The 16277-nt window shown below is 42.6% G+C and overlaps 1 protein-coding gene across 1 annotated transcript; it reads left to right on the top strand.

The window, feature by feature from the left end:
* The first annotated feature begins 921 nt into the window (after positions 1–921).
* On the top strand, positions 922–15720 carry LOC117651928. The gene is made up of 7 exons (XM_034396536.1): positions 922–937; positions 2225–2428; positions 3942–4268; positions 4863–5149; positions 7383–7683; positions 12068–12286; positions 15247–15720. Exons 2-7 carry the CDS (start codon positions 2312–2314, stop codon positions 15409–15411), a joined length of 1416 nt encoding a protein of 471 aa, XP_034252427.1. The 5' UTR covers positions 922–937; positions 2225–2311; the 3' UTR covers positions 15412–15720.
* The last annotated feature ends 557 nt before the right edge of the window (positions 15721–16277 follow it).

The raw sequence follows: 16277 nt of genomic DNA, 5'->3' as shown, positions 1-16277 counted from the left end.
AATTTCGCGTGTGCCGAGCCAAGAACATACCCAATAAGGCTGCAAAATCTCAGCCAGATCGGCCGAGCCGTTCAGGAGGAGTAGTGTACACACACACACACACAGACAGACAGACAGAAAAAGTTTTTCAACCCCACTGGAGTAACAGGCTTCGCTATCGCTCAGCCAATTAATTTTTTAGGCACGAAGTAGCCTTATTTTTTTTTGGGGGGGGGAGGGAGGGGGGCCTTGTCTCTTACACCAAAATTTTAAAAGATTCTAGGCTTCAATAAAATCTCTTTCCAATAAATTTGAGGCTTTGTGGGATTTCCCAATTTAAAAAAAACTGGTTCTTTAATGTTTATTTTGAAAAAATAAAATTTTACTCTAGTTCAAAAGTTGAAGTTTTCGTCAAATGTTTATTTTATCAACTCAGTTAAAACTCTACGAAGAATCGCTTCGTAAGACAAAGAAAATGAAGGCATAATAAAGTCTACGAGGAAATGCTTCGTGCTATGAAGCAAAATCCTTCGTAGCACGAAGCATTTCTTCATAATACTAAGCAATTCTACAGTTACTTAATTTTCTTTGTAGTAATAAAGCAAATGCTTCATAGGCTTTTAAGAGTGCATTCATGTAATCAGAATGAAATAGTCTTGATCAGTACCCAACTTTGGTCGAGGTATACTATACTTTATCACTCCAAATTGGGTGAGGAAGGGTGTATCAGTTATCTATTCCATCGTACTATGACCCAAGTTTGAGTGAAAAAACCTTCCTCGCTCAAATTTGGACGATAGAGTTCTCACCCTAAATTTTCGTCATGATCATGACTCTTTTTTTTCTCAGTGTGCATGCCTCTGAAGACGTCTTCTGTTTCCAGATTCCGATGGCTGTTAACCCAGAGCACTCGATTTCGACAAATTTTTAGTCTTTGGGCATGGATAATGAAGATGAGGTCGGTGATTCGGGTGGATGCCGGCCGGACACGAATACCCAATAAGGCTGCAAAATCTCAGCCAGATCGGCCGAGCCGTTCAGGAGGAGTAGTGTACACACACACACAACGAGACGACAGCGACAGAAAAAGTTTTTCAACCCCACTGGAGTAACAGGCTTCGCTATCGCTCAGCCAATTAATTTTTTAGGCACGAAGTAGCCTTTTTTTTTTGGGGGGGGATGAGGGGGCCTTGTCTTACCCAAAATTTTAAAGCTCAGGCTTCAATAAAATCTCTTTTCAATAAATTTGAGGCTTTGTGGGATTTCCCAATTTAAAAAAACTGGTTCTTTAATGTTTATTTTAAAAAATAAAATTTATCGTTTAAAAAAGTTGTAGTCTTCTCAAATGTTTATTTTATCAACTCAGTTAAAACTCTACGAAGAATCGCTTCGTAAGACAAAGAAAATGAAGGCATAATAAAGTCTACGAGGAAATGCTTCGTGCTATGAAGCAAAATCCTTCGTAGCACGAAGCATTTCTTCATAATACTAGCAATTCTACAGTTACTTAATTTTCTTTGTAGTATAAAGCAAATGCTTCATAGGCTTTTAAGAGTGCATTCATGTAATCAGAATGAAATAGTCTTGATCAGTACCCAACTTTGGTCGAGGTATACTATACTTTATCACTCCAAATTGGGTGAGGAAGGGTGTATCATTATCTATTCCATCGTACTATGACCAATTTTGAGTGAAAAACCTTCCTCGCTCAAATTTGGACGATAGAGTTCTCACCCTAAATTTTCGTCATGATCATGACTCTTTTTTTAGTGGGGTGCCCCTCTGAGGACGTCTTCTGTTTCCAGATTCCGATGGCTGTTAACCCAGAGCACTTGGAGTTCGACGAATTGGACCCGAAGGGCCTAGGAGATGCAGGTGGTTCGCGGGCGGTTGGGGAACAGGCAGCGTGACATCGCGAAGCCTGTTACGACAAGACGCGGTCTGGCGTAAACCTACCTTGTGTATTTAGTCCATTAAACCGGACCTTTTGTCATTTGCAATGTACTTGTCAATTTCTACATGATCTATTGACAATTTATTTTAATAACGGTCAAAATTGTGCATAGTTAAGGAGAAACTAGTACATTTTACGTTTGCTCAAAAAACGCTACAAGCAAGAGAGATAAAAGTTCCTATAAGTCTAGAGTGTAATCTGCGAAACTTGTAATTTTTCGCTATTTATGAACCACTGCTTCGCAAGGTAGTAAGAGTTGGATTGGCGGTAATTTTTATTGTGAATCAACAGGACGTGGATCGGTGCGTGGTGTGTTGCGCAAAAGCAACCTTGACCTGCGACGACTGCGAGGATGAGTTCTACTGCTCGGACGACCACATGGAGGACCACGAGAAGATCCACCGGAAGGTGTGTGTCCCCAAAGCACTATCAGAGGAAAGCGCCAGTTCTGAGGAGTCCTCGGAGTCGGACGAGACTACCCCGTCCATCTCTCAGGTAAGACCGGGGTTACGAGCTTGTTCCGCTGTTCGAAAGGACTCGCTGCAAAGAGTTTATTTCACTAACCCGAATTATCACTTGCCCGAATGCTCACTACCCCGAATCTTTACTAACCCGAAAACAAGATCATTTAGTCAAAAACTAAATTTGTTTCACTGACCCGAATGGTCACTAGCCCGAATTCGACGCGCCTTAATTGAATAATCCTAACCGTCAGAGCAGATCCAAGGCTGATCCAAGACAATCGTAACTGTCACTGCAGATTTAGAACTATCTTAACTGTAGAGGTACCTAAAAGTTTTCATGAAGTATTTCACTGCAAATCAGAGCATCTCGATATATCTGAAATTCAATGTCCACGTATTTATTTAAGGATAAAACTTAGTAACGAGCCCCGGGTTTGAGAAAACACCGCTTTTCACGTGGTGTGCCGTTAGGATAGTTCTGAATTGACTCAAAAAATTAGGATTGTATTGGATCTGCTCTGACAGGATTGTCTTGGATCTACCCTCACTGTGCGAAAAAATCACAATGAATCCCGTTAATTTTTTTGCCGGGATTTACTGTAGTTCAGAACACAGGATTTACCGTGCCTGGCTACAGTATCTACTGTACCTGCTACAGGATATTCCGTACTTCACTCCTGTGGTACAGTAAATCCCGTACAAGGTACAGTAGATCCTGTTAAAAAAGTACAGTAAATCCTGTACTCTAAACTACAGTGACAGCTGTACTAATCACTACAGGATTTACTGTGATTTTTTCCCACAGTGCTGGCAGTTGGGATTATTCTGTATTCTGTTAGGACGCGTCGAATTATCACTAGCCCGAAAGCATGCGTGAGGGAGCGTTGTTTCACTAGCCCGAATGGTCACTAACCCGAAAGTGGAGCTTTTCCATTCCCTGTCTCACTATTCGTGTTTTCAACAAACAGTTGCGTGTGATCAGGTACCGTCACATTCAGGCACCGTTGCAGGAAGTAAGAGTGGAGACGTACTCTACACTCTCAGACTCGTATTGACTTTTTTCTCTCCATTATTGCCTTTTTGTCCTTTGCTTACGTAGTTTTTTAAGCAGCAATAATATGTATTATATCCTTTGTAACCATGTACAATATTGTTCACTATAAAGACTAAATTGTCATCAATTATTGACTATTTTTTAAATCAATTGCGTATTGACTCTTTGTCAATAGCAATTGACTTTAAGTCAATATAACGAATGAAATCTTACATAGATATTGACGAAATAGTACCTTTTATTGCTGTGTAAAATACTCTTTAACAAAGGACAAAAAGTCAATAACAGTCTGAGAGTGATGGCCTGTACTATAAAGATGAAATTTCTGAGGGTTTCAAATCTGATCTCAGATTAATTTGTGATGTGACTCTCCGTTCGCTCGCAATAAGGTTCATTTGAAACAAAAACATTTTTCATCAAAAACATTTCATCTTGATCAAAGGTATTAACTGTCAATATGGATTCACCGATACTGTTTCTCATTGTTTAGGACTCGCCGCTGCTGCGCGTGCCCGAGGAGGTCCTGCTGCAGGTGTGCCGTTCGCTGCAGGGCTCGGACCTTGTCCGCCTGGGCTGGGTCTGCCACTCCCTGCGCGTCCTGTGCAGAAACGCTCGTGCGTGGAGGCACGTCAAGTTCCCAGGCGGCGAGAACTGGAGCCACGCGGAGTTGAGGCAGGGGAGGGCGCCTCCTAACAAGTGCAGGAAGCTCCGCCCGAAACAGTATGGCGTGCTGCGCGTCGCCCCAGCCCTGCACACCCTGACCGTGTCTCACCAGTGGCCGCCCGTCAACCTGCTGCGCTGCACCAACAACGTCAAGGTTCGCTTTCTCCACACTAAATGTCATGGGACTTTTTTTGTCTCATGAATGATGCAATTTTAAGCACATCCGGTGGTGATGCAACTTTGTGTCCGCCGGGCGGTACAAATTGTCTAGTGAAACTACGATTTGCAGTAGGTGTCGGACAAAATGTGTCGCTAGGCGGGAACAAAATTGTATCAGCGTCGGATGTGCTTAAAATTGCATAAGTCGTGGGGGGACCAAGTCCCATGACATTAAGTGTGTCGGCCTTCCAAAATATTACGCCCTACTCGAAATTTTGGCCGCTCCCGCTGAGGCGAGACTTAAGTCTTAAAGGCTGACGGAGAAGCGTCCCCTCACGCATACACTCTAAATGTCTTGCGAAGAAATTTCCCAAAATACGAAGGAAATGGCGCAAGCATAATGGTTTTTCTTCGTATTACAAAGGTTTTTCTTTGTATCTTGCAATGAAAAAGCTATATCTCCGTATTATGCTTGCGCCGAATTCACTGTAACATACGGACAACATAGGTCCTAATTTCATTGTTAGGCGTTTTGAGTGTAGGCGCACGAAACTGTTTTAATATTCTCACCTCGGGATTCTCTGCGTAGGTGTTCGAGTTCGAGTGGGAGATGGATCTAGAGGATGAGGACAAGAACAAGCTGTACCATACCATTCGGCACTATCGCCACCACCTTGAGAAGGTGAAGGTGCCCTTCCTGGAAGGGATAAAGACCTTTCGTCTCATCGACGGTCTGACGAAGATTCAGGAGCTCTACGTCGGCAATCAACTCGTTAAGGTGTACCCAGGCAGTGAAAAAACCATCACCTCTCTAACTCTGGGCTGGTCAGTGAGCGGCAAAACAGCGGCCGAAATCATCAAGGCCAACAGAGACAGGTAAAAGCTTTTCTTGACTGCGTTATTCGGAAACGGGCGCTCTGCCTCTAAACACGGGGATTGCGGTGAGGTCGTGTCCATTGACATTCAGCGGTGACGCGATTTTATGCGCAATCATACTTCTGTCAATTTTTTCATCCGGCTCCTTAGCCAGGCTGTGGACCCAGACCTTCCCACTTCCGTGAAACCAAGTTCCGAGAACTTACCAGTGAAATGCAGAGGTGTGGAATTTTCAGTCCTCATACTTGCAACGGACTCCACCCGCCCAAGTGAGGCGAGAGTAACCCCCAGCCCCCACCCCAAAGAAAGTGTGCAGTTCTCCACGCCTGATTTGCCAATGCCACGGTGAAAACGGTTCCTCGTTTTCCCAGGAACTACCTGGAAATCGCTTATGTCTCTACCATAGGCTTCCGGGGAAAACCACTCACTAAATGTCATGGGACTTTTTTTGTCCCACGGTTTATGCAATTTTAAGCACATCCGACGCTGAAACAATTTTGTTCCCGTCTGGCGACACATTTTGGCCGGCGCCAGCTGCAACTAGTACTTTCACTAGACAATTTTTCCCGCCTGGCGGACACAAAATTGCATCACCACCGGATGTGCTTAAAATTGCATAAACCGTGGGACAAAAAAGTCCCATGACATTTAGTGTGCAGGTACCGTTCTTACGGTGTGGTTTCTTGGACTAGATTGCACCCCTCTCCTTTCCCCTGCCAGACCTCTGACCGAGGGGTACGTAACTCTCGAAAATCGTGTACAGCGACTGTAAAAGTCAACAGTCAATTTGACTGTTTTGACTGTAATTGACTGTAGATGACTGCAAAACAGTCTAGTTCTGCTTGGGTGGAAGTCGACTTTTAGACTGTGAAATGACTATGTTGATTGTAGGATGACTGCTTAGAGTGTAGAATGACTGGTTTCCCCCCACAGATCTGATCAAATATGCGAACAAAACCTTACAAGAACCGAAATTTTAAACGTTACTACAAAATTTCCGAAAAGTTATTCAAAGTCACTTTACATCTTGTCAAAAAGAAGCTTACTGAATTATCTAGAAGGAATACAGTACAAAATCACAAAATTTTTATCCTTTTTCGCTAATAAAATGTTTTTACAAAGTGCTTGTAACATGTATGAGCCTCCTAAACGTGCAAAGTTTGACTGAAATTGGCTTTTGACTGAAGTGACTGCCAATTGACTGTGTGACTGTTTTTGGGACTGTTTTGGAGGCGTACAGTGACTGTTCTGAGTTACGTACCCCTCGCCTCTGACAGTTACGACTGATGTTAGAGAACAATTTTTGTACCACGATTTACTCTATTTCAAGCACATCAGACGGTGACACAAGTTTGTTTCCGCCTGGCGATGCATTTAGTCCTACGCCTGCTGCAAGTTCTTCTTTCATTGCACTGCTAATCCAAGTGTGGACGAAGTCCACGCTAGGTAGCGTGGACCACGAATGGTCCACGCTAGGAAACGTGGACCACGAATGGTCCACGCTAGGAAACGTGGACCACGAATGGTCCACGCTAGGAAACGTGGACCACGGATGGTCCACACTTGGAAGTGTGATTGGCCTATGAGAAGTCCAACGCTGTGAAGCGTGGACCACAGCTCTGTCCACGTTTCCTAGCGTGGACCATCGTGGTCCACGCTACCTAGCGTGGACTTGGTCCACACTTGGATTAGCAGTGTGAACATCTTTTGTCGCCAGGTGGACGCAAAATATTATCTCTGTCGAATGTGCTTAAAATTGCATAGGTTATTGGACAAAAAAGTTGTATTATATTTAGAGTGTACTTTCGCTAACGCGAACGAACAAGTGTGATAACACTGCCCACGTGCAGGGTATAACGTTACGAAATGGGCCACGGTCCCATTTGTCGTGAACTTTGGTTTGGTGACGCGGCGCTACGAGCGCCCTTTGTCACCACACTTTCATACGTACTCATCATTGATCGCATTACAGAATATCTCACAAAGCGACTTGTCATTCAAGCTCTGTTACTGCACTCTAAATGTTGTACAGTGAAGATTCTCCATATTATGGTGAAAATGTTCCATATTACGATGGTGCAGCTGACTTCGTAACATACCATTGAGAATTCACTGTACCTTATGAAGATTTTGACGAATTTCGTTGGTATTATCTCCACCACATTATGTTGGTGCAGCCTTTCACCGTAAGACAGTTACTGTCTGTCCTCTATTAAATTTCTCCGGTTTTCAGCCTGTCCTCTTTCTCCGTGGACATCTACACTGGTGACAACCTGTGGATGGACGCCTCCCCCAAGTCGGCCTTCTGCCGCGCGCTCAGGCTGTGCACGGGCCTGCGCGACGCCAGCATCCCGACCTGGGGCGACATCTCAATCATCGACTCGTTTCCACTGCTGCGTTCACTCACGATCTTCAGCTTCGGCAAGGAGCAGCACCTGGCGGCCAAGCACTTCTTTGAAGCGTCGCGGGTGGTGCGCGGTCTGCACAAGCTGAGCCTGCACATGGGGCAAAGTACCCATAGAGGGCTGATCCAGGTGAGAGGATGGATACATGGGGTAGCAGTACGGCACTTTTAGGCGCTCCGTGCCGCACAGTGGGCTAAAACACCCTTTTAGGCGCTCAAAACCTCTTTCTTGAAAATCGTTTAAACGGGCAAACTTTTTCTCTATCGGATAGGAAATTTTCTGCAGATTTCAAATCTGGTCGTATTTTTGTTGTCAGACCAAAACTACGACCACTACAGGCCGTCAAAGTTAAAACTTGTGATAATGTGTTATTTTTAGTAAAAAATGCAACAAAACGCCACAACGATTTTGACGGCTTTGCATCTACATTTTGAATCTCCAGTGGTTCCATTTTAAAGAACAAGTATTCCCGTTCAAAATGATACCCGAGTTATCTTCCTGCGATAATTTGAGGGGTGTTGGTGTGCATATAATCGCTTTATTTGTATAATTTTTACTTTAAAAACAAAAGTTTGAGATCTACTATAGAATCAAGCACTATCAAGGAGGTTTCAGCGCTGGCAATTATTGACCTATGTGTCAATTGAAAGGATCAACAGAGAAAACCTGCGCATATTTGCGCAAACAGTAATACACGGCTGTGAAACATTATAAAATTGGCAATTTCCCCGTTTTCGGTAGAAAATGCGTCCCAACGAAGAAAGAATCCATGCAACCGTGTCTCCATCCCAACCATCCCTTATCTTTTCACTTGCTATTTGGCTCCTTTTCCGGAGCCCCCCGCCCCTTCTCTACAGCTAACCCTCCAGAAAAGGCCACCCGGAAATGCAACAGAATTGATGGTAATGCAGATCTTCTGACCGCAATGTTGTTTCATCTCATCCTGTGATCAGCTCTTTCAGGAAAAAAAACCTAAAGCCAAGTCTTAAAAAATGTGTGCCGCAGTTCTTTCACTTTTAGTTGACCCCTTTGATGACCAGGCTAATGAGCCTGCCATGTTATTATTCCATGAAGAGTAAAATGATACGTATATCATTTAAAAATTGATTTTAGGAAATTAAAGTTTGACAGTTGCTATAAAATCTGTAACCATGATTTTTTTACAGTATTGTTTTTAAGAACGTACATATAATTTAAGTGATGTTTTTGACTCCTTTAAGCGGTTTTCAATTGTTTCGTCTGCAATTAACATTTAAAAAAGCCTACACTATGTTTTGCATTGATCTAGTGGAAAGAGAGAGTGCTCCCACAGACTCAGAAATATACAACATACAAATACGATTATATTAAATCAATTTTCGGTGACCCACGGCTGAGATAAGGTCACACTTGCCGCCGCTTGTTCAAAATCTCATAAAGTAAGACCAAAAGAGGGTCTGTACCAAATTTGGGACATATACGATCAAAAATGGCTGAAATATAGGTTTTGAGCGCCTAAAATGGTGTTTTAGCCCACTGTGTGCCGTACACTCTAAATGTCTTACAATGAAATGTGACCTATGTATGTTACAGTGAATTCGGCGCAAGCATAATACGAAGCAATATTCCTTCGTAATACGAGTCTTTTTAGGTTTTTCATTGAAAGATACAAAGAAAAACCTTCGTATTATGCTTGCGCCATTTCCTTCGTATTATGGGAAATTTCTTCGTAGCGAGAACGCCGAATGATTCACCCCTGGGACCGAGTCGGTAGACTGCTTGCACTGTAGCAAAAAGCTACCCTGTCCGAATTAAAGTCCGTAAATTTACGGAGAAAGTTACTCTAATTTTGGGAATGGAGACTCATTTAATTTTCCATACTTTTACGGAGAGCGGTTCTCCATTCACACTAAATGTCATGGGACTTTTTTTTGTCCCACGACTTGTGCAATTTTAAGCACATCCGACGCTGATACAATTTTGTTCCCGCCTGGCTACACATTTTGTCCGACACCTGCTGCAAATCGTACTTTCACTAGACAATTTGTACCGCCGGATGTGCTTAAAATTGCATCATTCATCGGACAAAAAAAAGTCCCATAACATTTAGTGTGGGAGGGCCTTTCTCCATCCATTTTCCCTATTTTCACAGAGATTTTTCGTACTTTTACGGAGATGAACCGTTTTTTTTTTTGTTTCAGAAGTAAACGCATTTTAACGGTTTACTTCTGTCCTTTTATCTTCGATGTTAATACAAACAGTGCCTTTTTAGGCGAAAGTGTTACTCTCCTAACTGTTGGAAGATTCACTTGACCCCATGCCATTTGAATTGGATAAATGGACGGAAACCCGAAGGTAGGGTCGCCTAAGGAAGGCGCACTCTTAGAACTTTATCAGTTTCTCATCCGACTCATCTATAACGTAAATTAGTCTGTTCGTTTTGATAAGTGAGGCTTCTTTTTCATTTTTATACGTAACTTCCATATTTTTACGGAGAAAATCCATAATTCCAGAAAACGGAGACCTCTGTATAAAAACATGGACACTCTCCGTTAATTTTCCTTATCTTTACGGAGTTTTCTGACAGTGTACGGCAAGTTCTGTAACACCTTTGGTAATTCTCCGTTGCCCCCTATTGTCAATATTCTTCGGACCGTACTCTGCCAAAAGGTACGGAAAATTCTGTAACTTTTTTTGCCAAGATTCTCAGTCATTTCCGTAGGAACTGGAAGACTGTTGAGTCCAACGGAAGGTCCTACGGAGAAAAATATACGGTCCTGCGGAGTACCGTGAAACGGGGTAACTTCGGACACTTTTGAGTTTTTTTTTTTTTTTGAAATTGTGAAAGTTGTGGTGCTGTCATGGACTTGAGGGTTAAAATTTATCATCTACGCACCTTTAGCTTCGATTTGGCGCTTATTTCAAATATTTGCACCTCACCGTTTTTACAGTGGAGGGTCCGAAGCAGTGTCCGAAATTACCCCGTGTTTTGGGGTAATTTCGGACACCCTTGGAAAAAACGACTTTTCGTTCTGATTTTGGTCCCAAAATCGATCACTGTCTCTTTCTAAAGTGCTATTATGATTATGTGAGAAATTCGTAAGGGTAAAGATGTAAAAGAAAGGTAGGGGTGGTCATTCATACATAATTTTAAGTCATGTATTGCACTCATATGTAGTTCAATTTCAGAAATAGTGGGTGGAACTAGTAGAGCCATTTAGAACGCTTCTATTTGTTAGTTTTTGACCGATTAGCTTTCACAGGCAACTCGGGCCATACTTTATTACGCGAAAGTGAATCTTAAATCTGCCTCTGCAAGATTACATACGATCACATACATGCATATGAAAGGCAAGTAGTCGTGTCGTATGTACGGTTAGGAAGATACAGGGGTTCAGTGGAAAGCGTTGCATAGTAAACCGGCGAGCTATGCAGCCATTCGCCAAGTCCAACTCTCATGTCACATGAAATAAAATTAATCACAAAACAGTCGTTGACACTAAGGTAGAACACGCACATAAAAAAACTAAGTATTAAAGATGTAGCTTTGCCCCATTTTCATGAAATTCGAAGTATACAAAGAAACCGCTGTAACAATTGAGGATTATCGTTGTTATTGGATTATCTTCAACTTTCAGAAGAGCTCTTCAGCTTCCACCACTCAAACCCTGCGAAATTGGAACTGTTCAGGACATACCCACTCTCCCTGGCGTGACGTCTGTATGTCCGAAATTACCCCGTAAAGTAGCATTTTTTTTAGTTTTAAGCCCATATAAACCATACTATTTGACCCAGGTGATTGAAAATTTGACACAGTATGCTCTTAACATGATTGAATAGACAAACAATCCCCTCATGAACCGGCCATGAACAGTTTAGGCTTGCCAGTCAAAGTTTTTACGCATAAAGCGAATTTAGGTAAAAATGGTAAAATACAAAAACCACTATTTCTCCTGGAGTTTGCCCCTGATTTGGCCTCCGGGTGATTGATCAGATGGTTTTAAGTGTGGCCGATGCGATGCGCGCAACGGGACAAGCCTCCAAGTTGGCCGTTAGATGGGAGCATCATCGCAATGCTTCCAGGCAGAGTTGTCCGAAATTACACCGAGTGTCCGAAATTACCCCGTTTCACGGTACACTGTTAGAGCCTCCGAAGAAGATTGCCAAGGGGGCTACGGAGAATTACCGCAAGCTGTTTACAGAATTTTTCGTTGCATTTTGCCAGCGATGCACTGCAAGAAAAAGTGTGGATAGTACAACAAAAGTACAACAAAAACTGTACAATAAAAGTACAACAGGGATTGTAGAAAGTACAACGACAATTGTACAAACCACTACGAGCCCTGGACTGCACAGCACTTGCCATGCCGGTTCCATTGCACTTTGTACAACAATTGTTGTACTTGAAAAGTACACCAAATTCCTGATAAAAAATTTGCCAGAAATTTGTGTACTTTTCTTGTGGTTATTTACTGCAGTGTGGTAGGCAGAGCCTATTCACACCTCACTTCGCATCTCTCTGTTCTGCGCACAGGTAGTGGCCTGCAGCTGCGCTGCGCTGCGCGATCTTGGCCTTCTGTACGTCAACCCAGTCAGCCGGCAAGCACCTCGGGACCTGCACGTCATCCTGGGCCGCCTGGGCGACCTGGAGAGGCTGACGCTGTCCTCGCTCATGGTGCCGTGCTCCGTGTTCCGCGGCTTGGCGGCGGGGTCGCTGCCCAACCTCGCCGAACTCACTCTGGACTCGTGTTTGGTGAGTCTAGCCGCACTCTTTCAGATTCTTTCTTGTCCTTAGCACATTTTTCATGTCGACGTCGTCGTTGATATTTACACACTCAACGTCATGGGAACTTATTTTTTTGTCCCACCGATGATGCAGTTTTAAGCACATCCGATGGTGGTACAATTTTGTGTCCGCCAGGCGGTACAAATTGTCTTATCAAAATAAGTACAATGCAAATAGTAGTTTGCAGGAGGCGTCGGAAAATGTGTCACCAGGCGCGATCAAAAATCTTGCATGAGTCGTAGTGTGTATGTCTATGCATAGGAGTTATTTCAAAAGCATTGCACCAATCACTGCGATGACGGATGAAAACACTGTTAAAAAAGTTATGAATTTTCAAAGCAATTTTGATGACAATTTTACGAATACGGATATGAATTTTACAAACATTGCAATTTTCATAACTTGATGCGAAAATTCGAATTAATTTTGTAAAATTGACAATTGTTGGTAATTTTAAAACCATGCTCTGAAAATTGCGAATCTTAAATGTTGATTTTGAGCACACAATAGTAATTTTCCGAATCCGATTGTAAATTTCATAACTAGCTCAAGAGGCGTGGCCAAGGGGCGCTGGTAGAGTCATCAGTAGCTGACCCTCTACCTCCCGTGGGACGTGGTAGCACAGCGGTAAAGAGCGTGCACCACAAGTCAAAGATCCCGGGTTCGAAACCCGCTGATCAAAAGCAGAATCGGTTCAATAAATGGCATAAGGCCGCTTGGGTGTTCATATACATGAACACTTAGTTGTCCTTTTGCTTAACTGCTCTAAAATGACCTCGCAAACGCGAATATGAATTTTCACAACATGATATGAATTTTCATAACGTGATTGTAAAACAATTTACAATCATTTGTGATTTTAATTTTCATAACAATTGTTTGTGAAAAAAAATGCCAACCAATTTTATGAAAATTACAACTGATTTTTTTAACAGTGAACAAGTTCAACTGGCCAACGGCTTTGGTATCTTTTTTGGCGATACAATTGAGTATCGCCAACAAACGCTCTTAATCGTGCCTTCAAAACGGCAATACTCAGAAGTATCGACGCATTTTTGTAGTAGTTCCGAGTATTGTCTACCTCTGGCAATAAACGAAGACCTAATCCACTTGATTTGTTCAAAATTTATTGCCAAATCCTGGCAATACTCCTAGTATCGCCAAATTTCGGTGACACTTTTTTCGCTACACCGTTTTGAAGGCAAGATGTTTCTGTCAGGTCGTTTGTTGGCGATACTCAAGGCAATACTAAATTATCCCCCCAAAAAAAGATAAGTGGCACCTTTGGAAGAAGAGTGTCAAACGTATCGTACCAACTGACGTTATACTCAACGGTGTTGAGTTCTCCTTGCATTCCAGTGGCATCGCCCAACGAAAGGGTGATGGTTGAGACTCTTTCATTCTCAGCGATAGGTGTACACACTAAATGTCATGGGACTTATTTTGTCCCATGAATGATGGGGCATTCCACGTCAAACCATCATAGTCCAAAACGCACTTGCTCAGATCCGGCTCCCAATTTTTTCTATCATAGCCTACCACTCAAGGACCACTCATGTAAATTTTTTCGAAAAAATATGCAGAACTTTGGCCGTAGCGATTTTTTGAAATTTCAAAAAAAAAAAAAATTCAAAACTTTTTTTTACGTTTTTAAAAATTGTGTCTTTAGGCGCTCAATTGATTGAAATTAGTAAATGGCAACATAATGAAGTGAGAAACAAGGTTGGGGCTCTCAGTTTTTGCCTTAAAGGGCGTTTTTGACCAAAAATAACGGTTTTTTGATTTCCCAAAATACGCCATCTTACTTTTCGACCATATTGGCATCAAAGGGCCCTAGGGGGGGTACTCTTACTGCCAGCAAAATATTGGGGACGGCAATCCATAAACACGAGAGATATTGTCAAAAAACTTTAAAAGTTACCTTAGTGGATCGTCAAAAACTGACTATTTGACACCCATATTGCTCCCGTGCATTAAAATGTTGTCCTAGTGTCTGTCTTAACTCTCTGGAACCATTTCGAGGTGAAGGTAAGCATTACAAGAGTTGAGGCCTACGATTTCTCGCTGTGTAGTGCCTCAACTTTTGTAATGCTTACCTTCACCTCGAAATGGTTCCAGAGAGTTAAGACAGACACTAGGACAACATTTTAATGCACGGGAGCAATATGGGTGTCAAATAGTCAGTTTTTGACGATCCACTAAGATAACTTTTAAAGTTTTTTGACAATATCTCTCGTGTTTATGGATTGCCGTCCCCAATATTTTGCTGGCAGTAAGAGTACCCCCCCCCCCCTAGGGCCCTTTGATGCCAATATGGTCGAAAAGTAAGATGGCGTATTTTGGGAAATCAAAAAACCGTTATTTTTGGTCAAAAACGCCCTTTAAGGCAAAAACTGAGAGCCCCAACCTTGTTTCTCACTTCATTATGTTGCCATTTACTGATTTCAATCCATTTGAGCGCCTAAAGACACAATTTTTAAAAAAGTAAAAAAAAAGTTTTCAAATTTTTTTGAAATTTCAAAAAATCGCCACGGCCTAAGTTCTACATTTTTTTTTCAAAAAAAATTACATGAGTGGTCCTTGAGTGGTAGACTATGATGGAAAAAATAGGGAGCCGGATCTGAGCAAGTGCGTTTTGGACGTTTTTGACGTGGAATGCCCCTGATGCAATTTTAAGCACATCCGGTCGTGATGCAATTTTGTGTCCGCCAGGCGGGACAAATTGTCTAGTGAAAGTACAATTTGCAGCAGGCGTCGGACAAAATGTGTCGCCAGACGGGAACAAAATTGTATCAGCGTCGGATGTGCTTAAAATTGCATAAATCGTGGGACAAAAAAAGTCCCATGACATTTAGTCTATAGACAACACCTCAAGAGCGGGTTTTTGTTTCCCTTCAGTCAATTGTACGCTGGTCTTCCCTGCTCAGGTAACCAATCAGGGGCGCGCTGCCCTGGAGGCAATGCAGGCGCAGCGCCAGGACCTGGCAGTCGTGGGGACAAGGCCGAAGCTCGCTCAAGCCTGGCTGGCGAGCCGCTGCACCGACAGCATGTGTCAGGCAAGTTCCGACTGCGACGAGGATGACCCAGTCTGAAGCACCAATGCCATCCTCCGCACAGAGTCGGAGTTTGGGGCAGTGAAGGGCATTCTCCGGTTGAAGGTTGATGTCAAAGAATGAATGTACCTCTTTGTCTTTCAGAATATTCGATTTATGTTTGATGTTAAATGTATCACTGATTCAAGTTGATTAGAAATAATAAGTTATGTACTCCTACCCCTGGCTTCTTATGGAAAATGTAATTCGTTAAATATTTAAGGTAACTCTAAATAATCTACAGTTTGTTGACTAAAACTTGTTTCGTTTCGGTTTGTGCTTCAATAAAACTTCTATACGGGTCTGGCCAAAAAAGCGTGTTTTTCTATGCCCCGTATTTGTGTCGTTTAAAGCATGGACCTCTCCGTTTCATACAGCCAAAAAGTCACTACACACCTAAATGCCATGGGACATTTTTTTGTCCCACGAGTTCTGCTATTTTCAGCACTCGGCGGTCATACAAAAGCGTCACGTTCATTTGAATATGATGTCACATTCGTTTGAATGTTGATCCACGTTCAAACGAATGTGCCATCGAAATTTAACGGCTGTGCCACGTTCAAACGAGTGACACCGTGTTCAAACTAACGTGACGAGATTTGCATTCCAACAAATGACGTCACGTTCGTTGACAACCAGTGGTGGGCGTCGTCACATTTGCATGTGGGTCACTTAAACTGAGATATGCTTGATCTCAACACTAAGCGGTTCAAACCTTCACAGAGAAAACAGGGAAAATATAGAAAAACTGCCTGGGATAGGAATGGAAAATTCCGGAAACTTTCCAAGATTCTTAGTGTTTATAATTCGTCTTGTTTAAATGAACTCATAACTCATTTAAATGAACGCGGCCAGAGGCCAACGCT

This window comes from Thrips palmi, unplaced genomic scaffold (genome assembly GCF_012932325.1).
Source record: "Thrips palmi isolate BJ-2018 unplaced genomic scaffold, TpBJ-2018v1 HiC_scaffold_6, whole genome shotgun sequence".
Lineage (NCBI taxonomy): Eukaryota > Metazoa > Arthropoda > Insecta > Thysanoptera > Thripidae > Thrips > Thrips palmi.
This window is presented reverse-complemented; position numbering and strand designations above follow the sequence as displayed.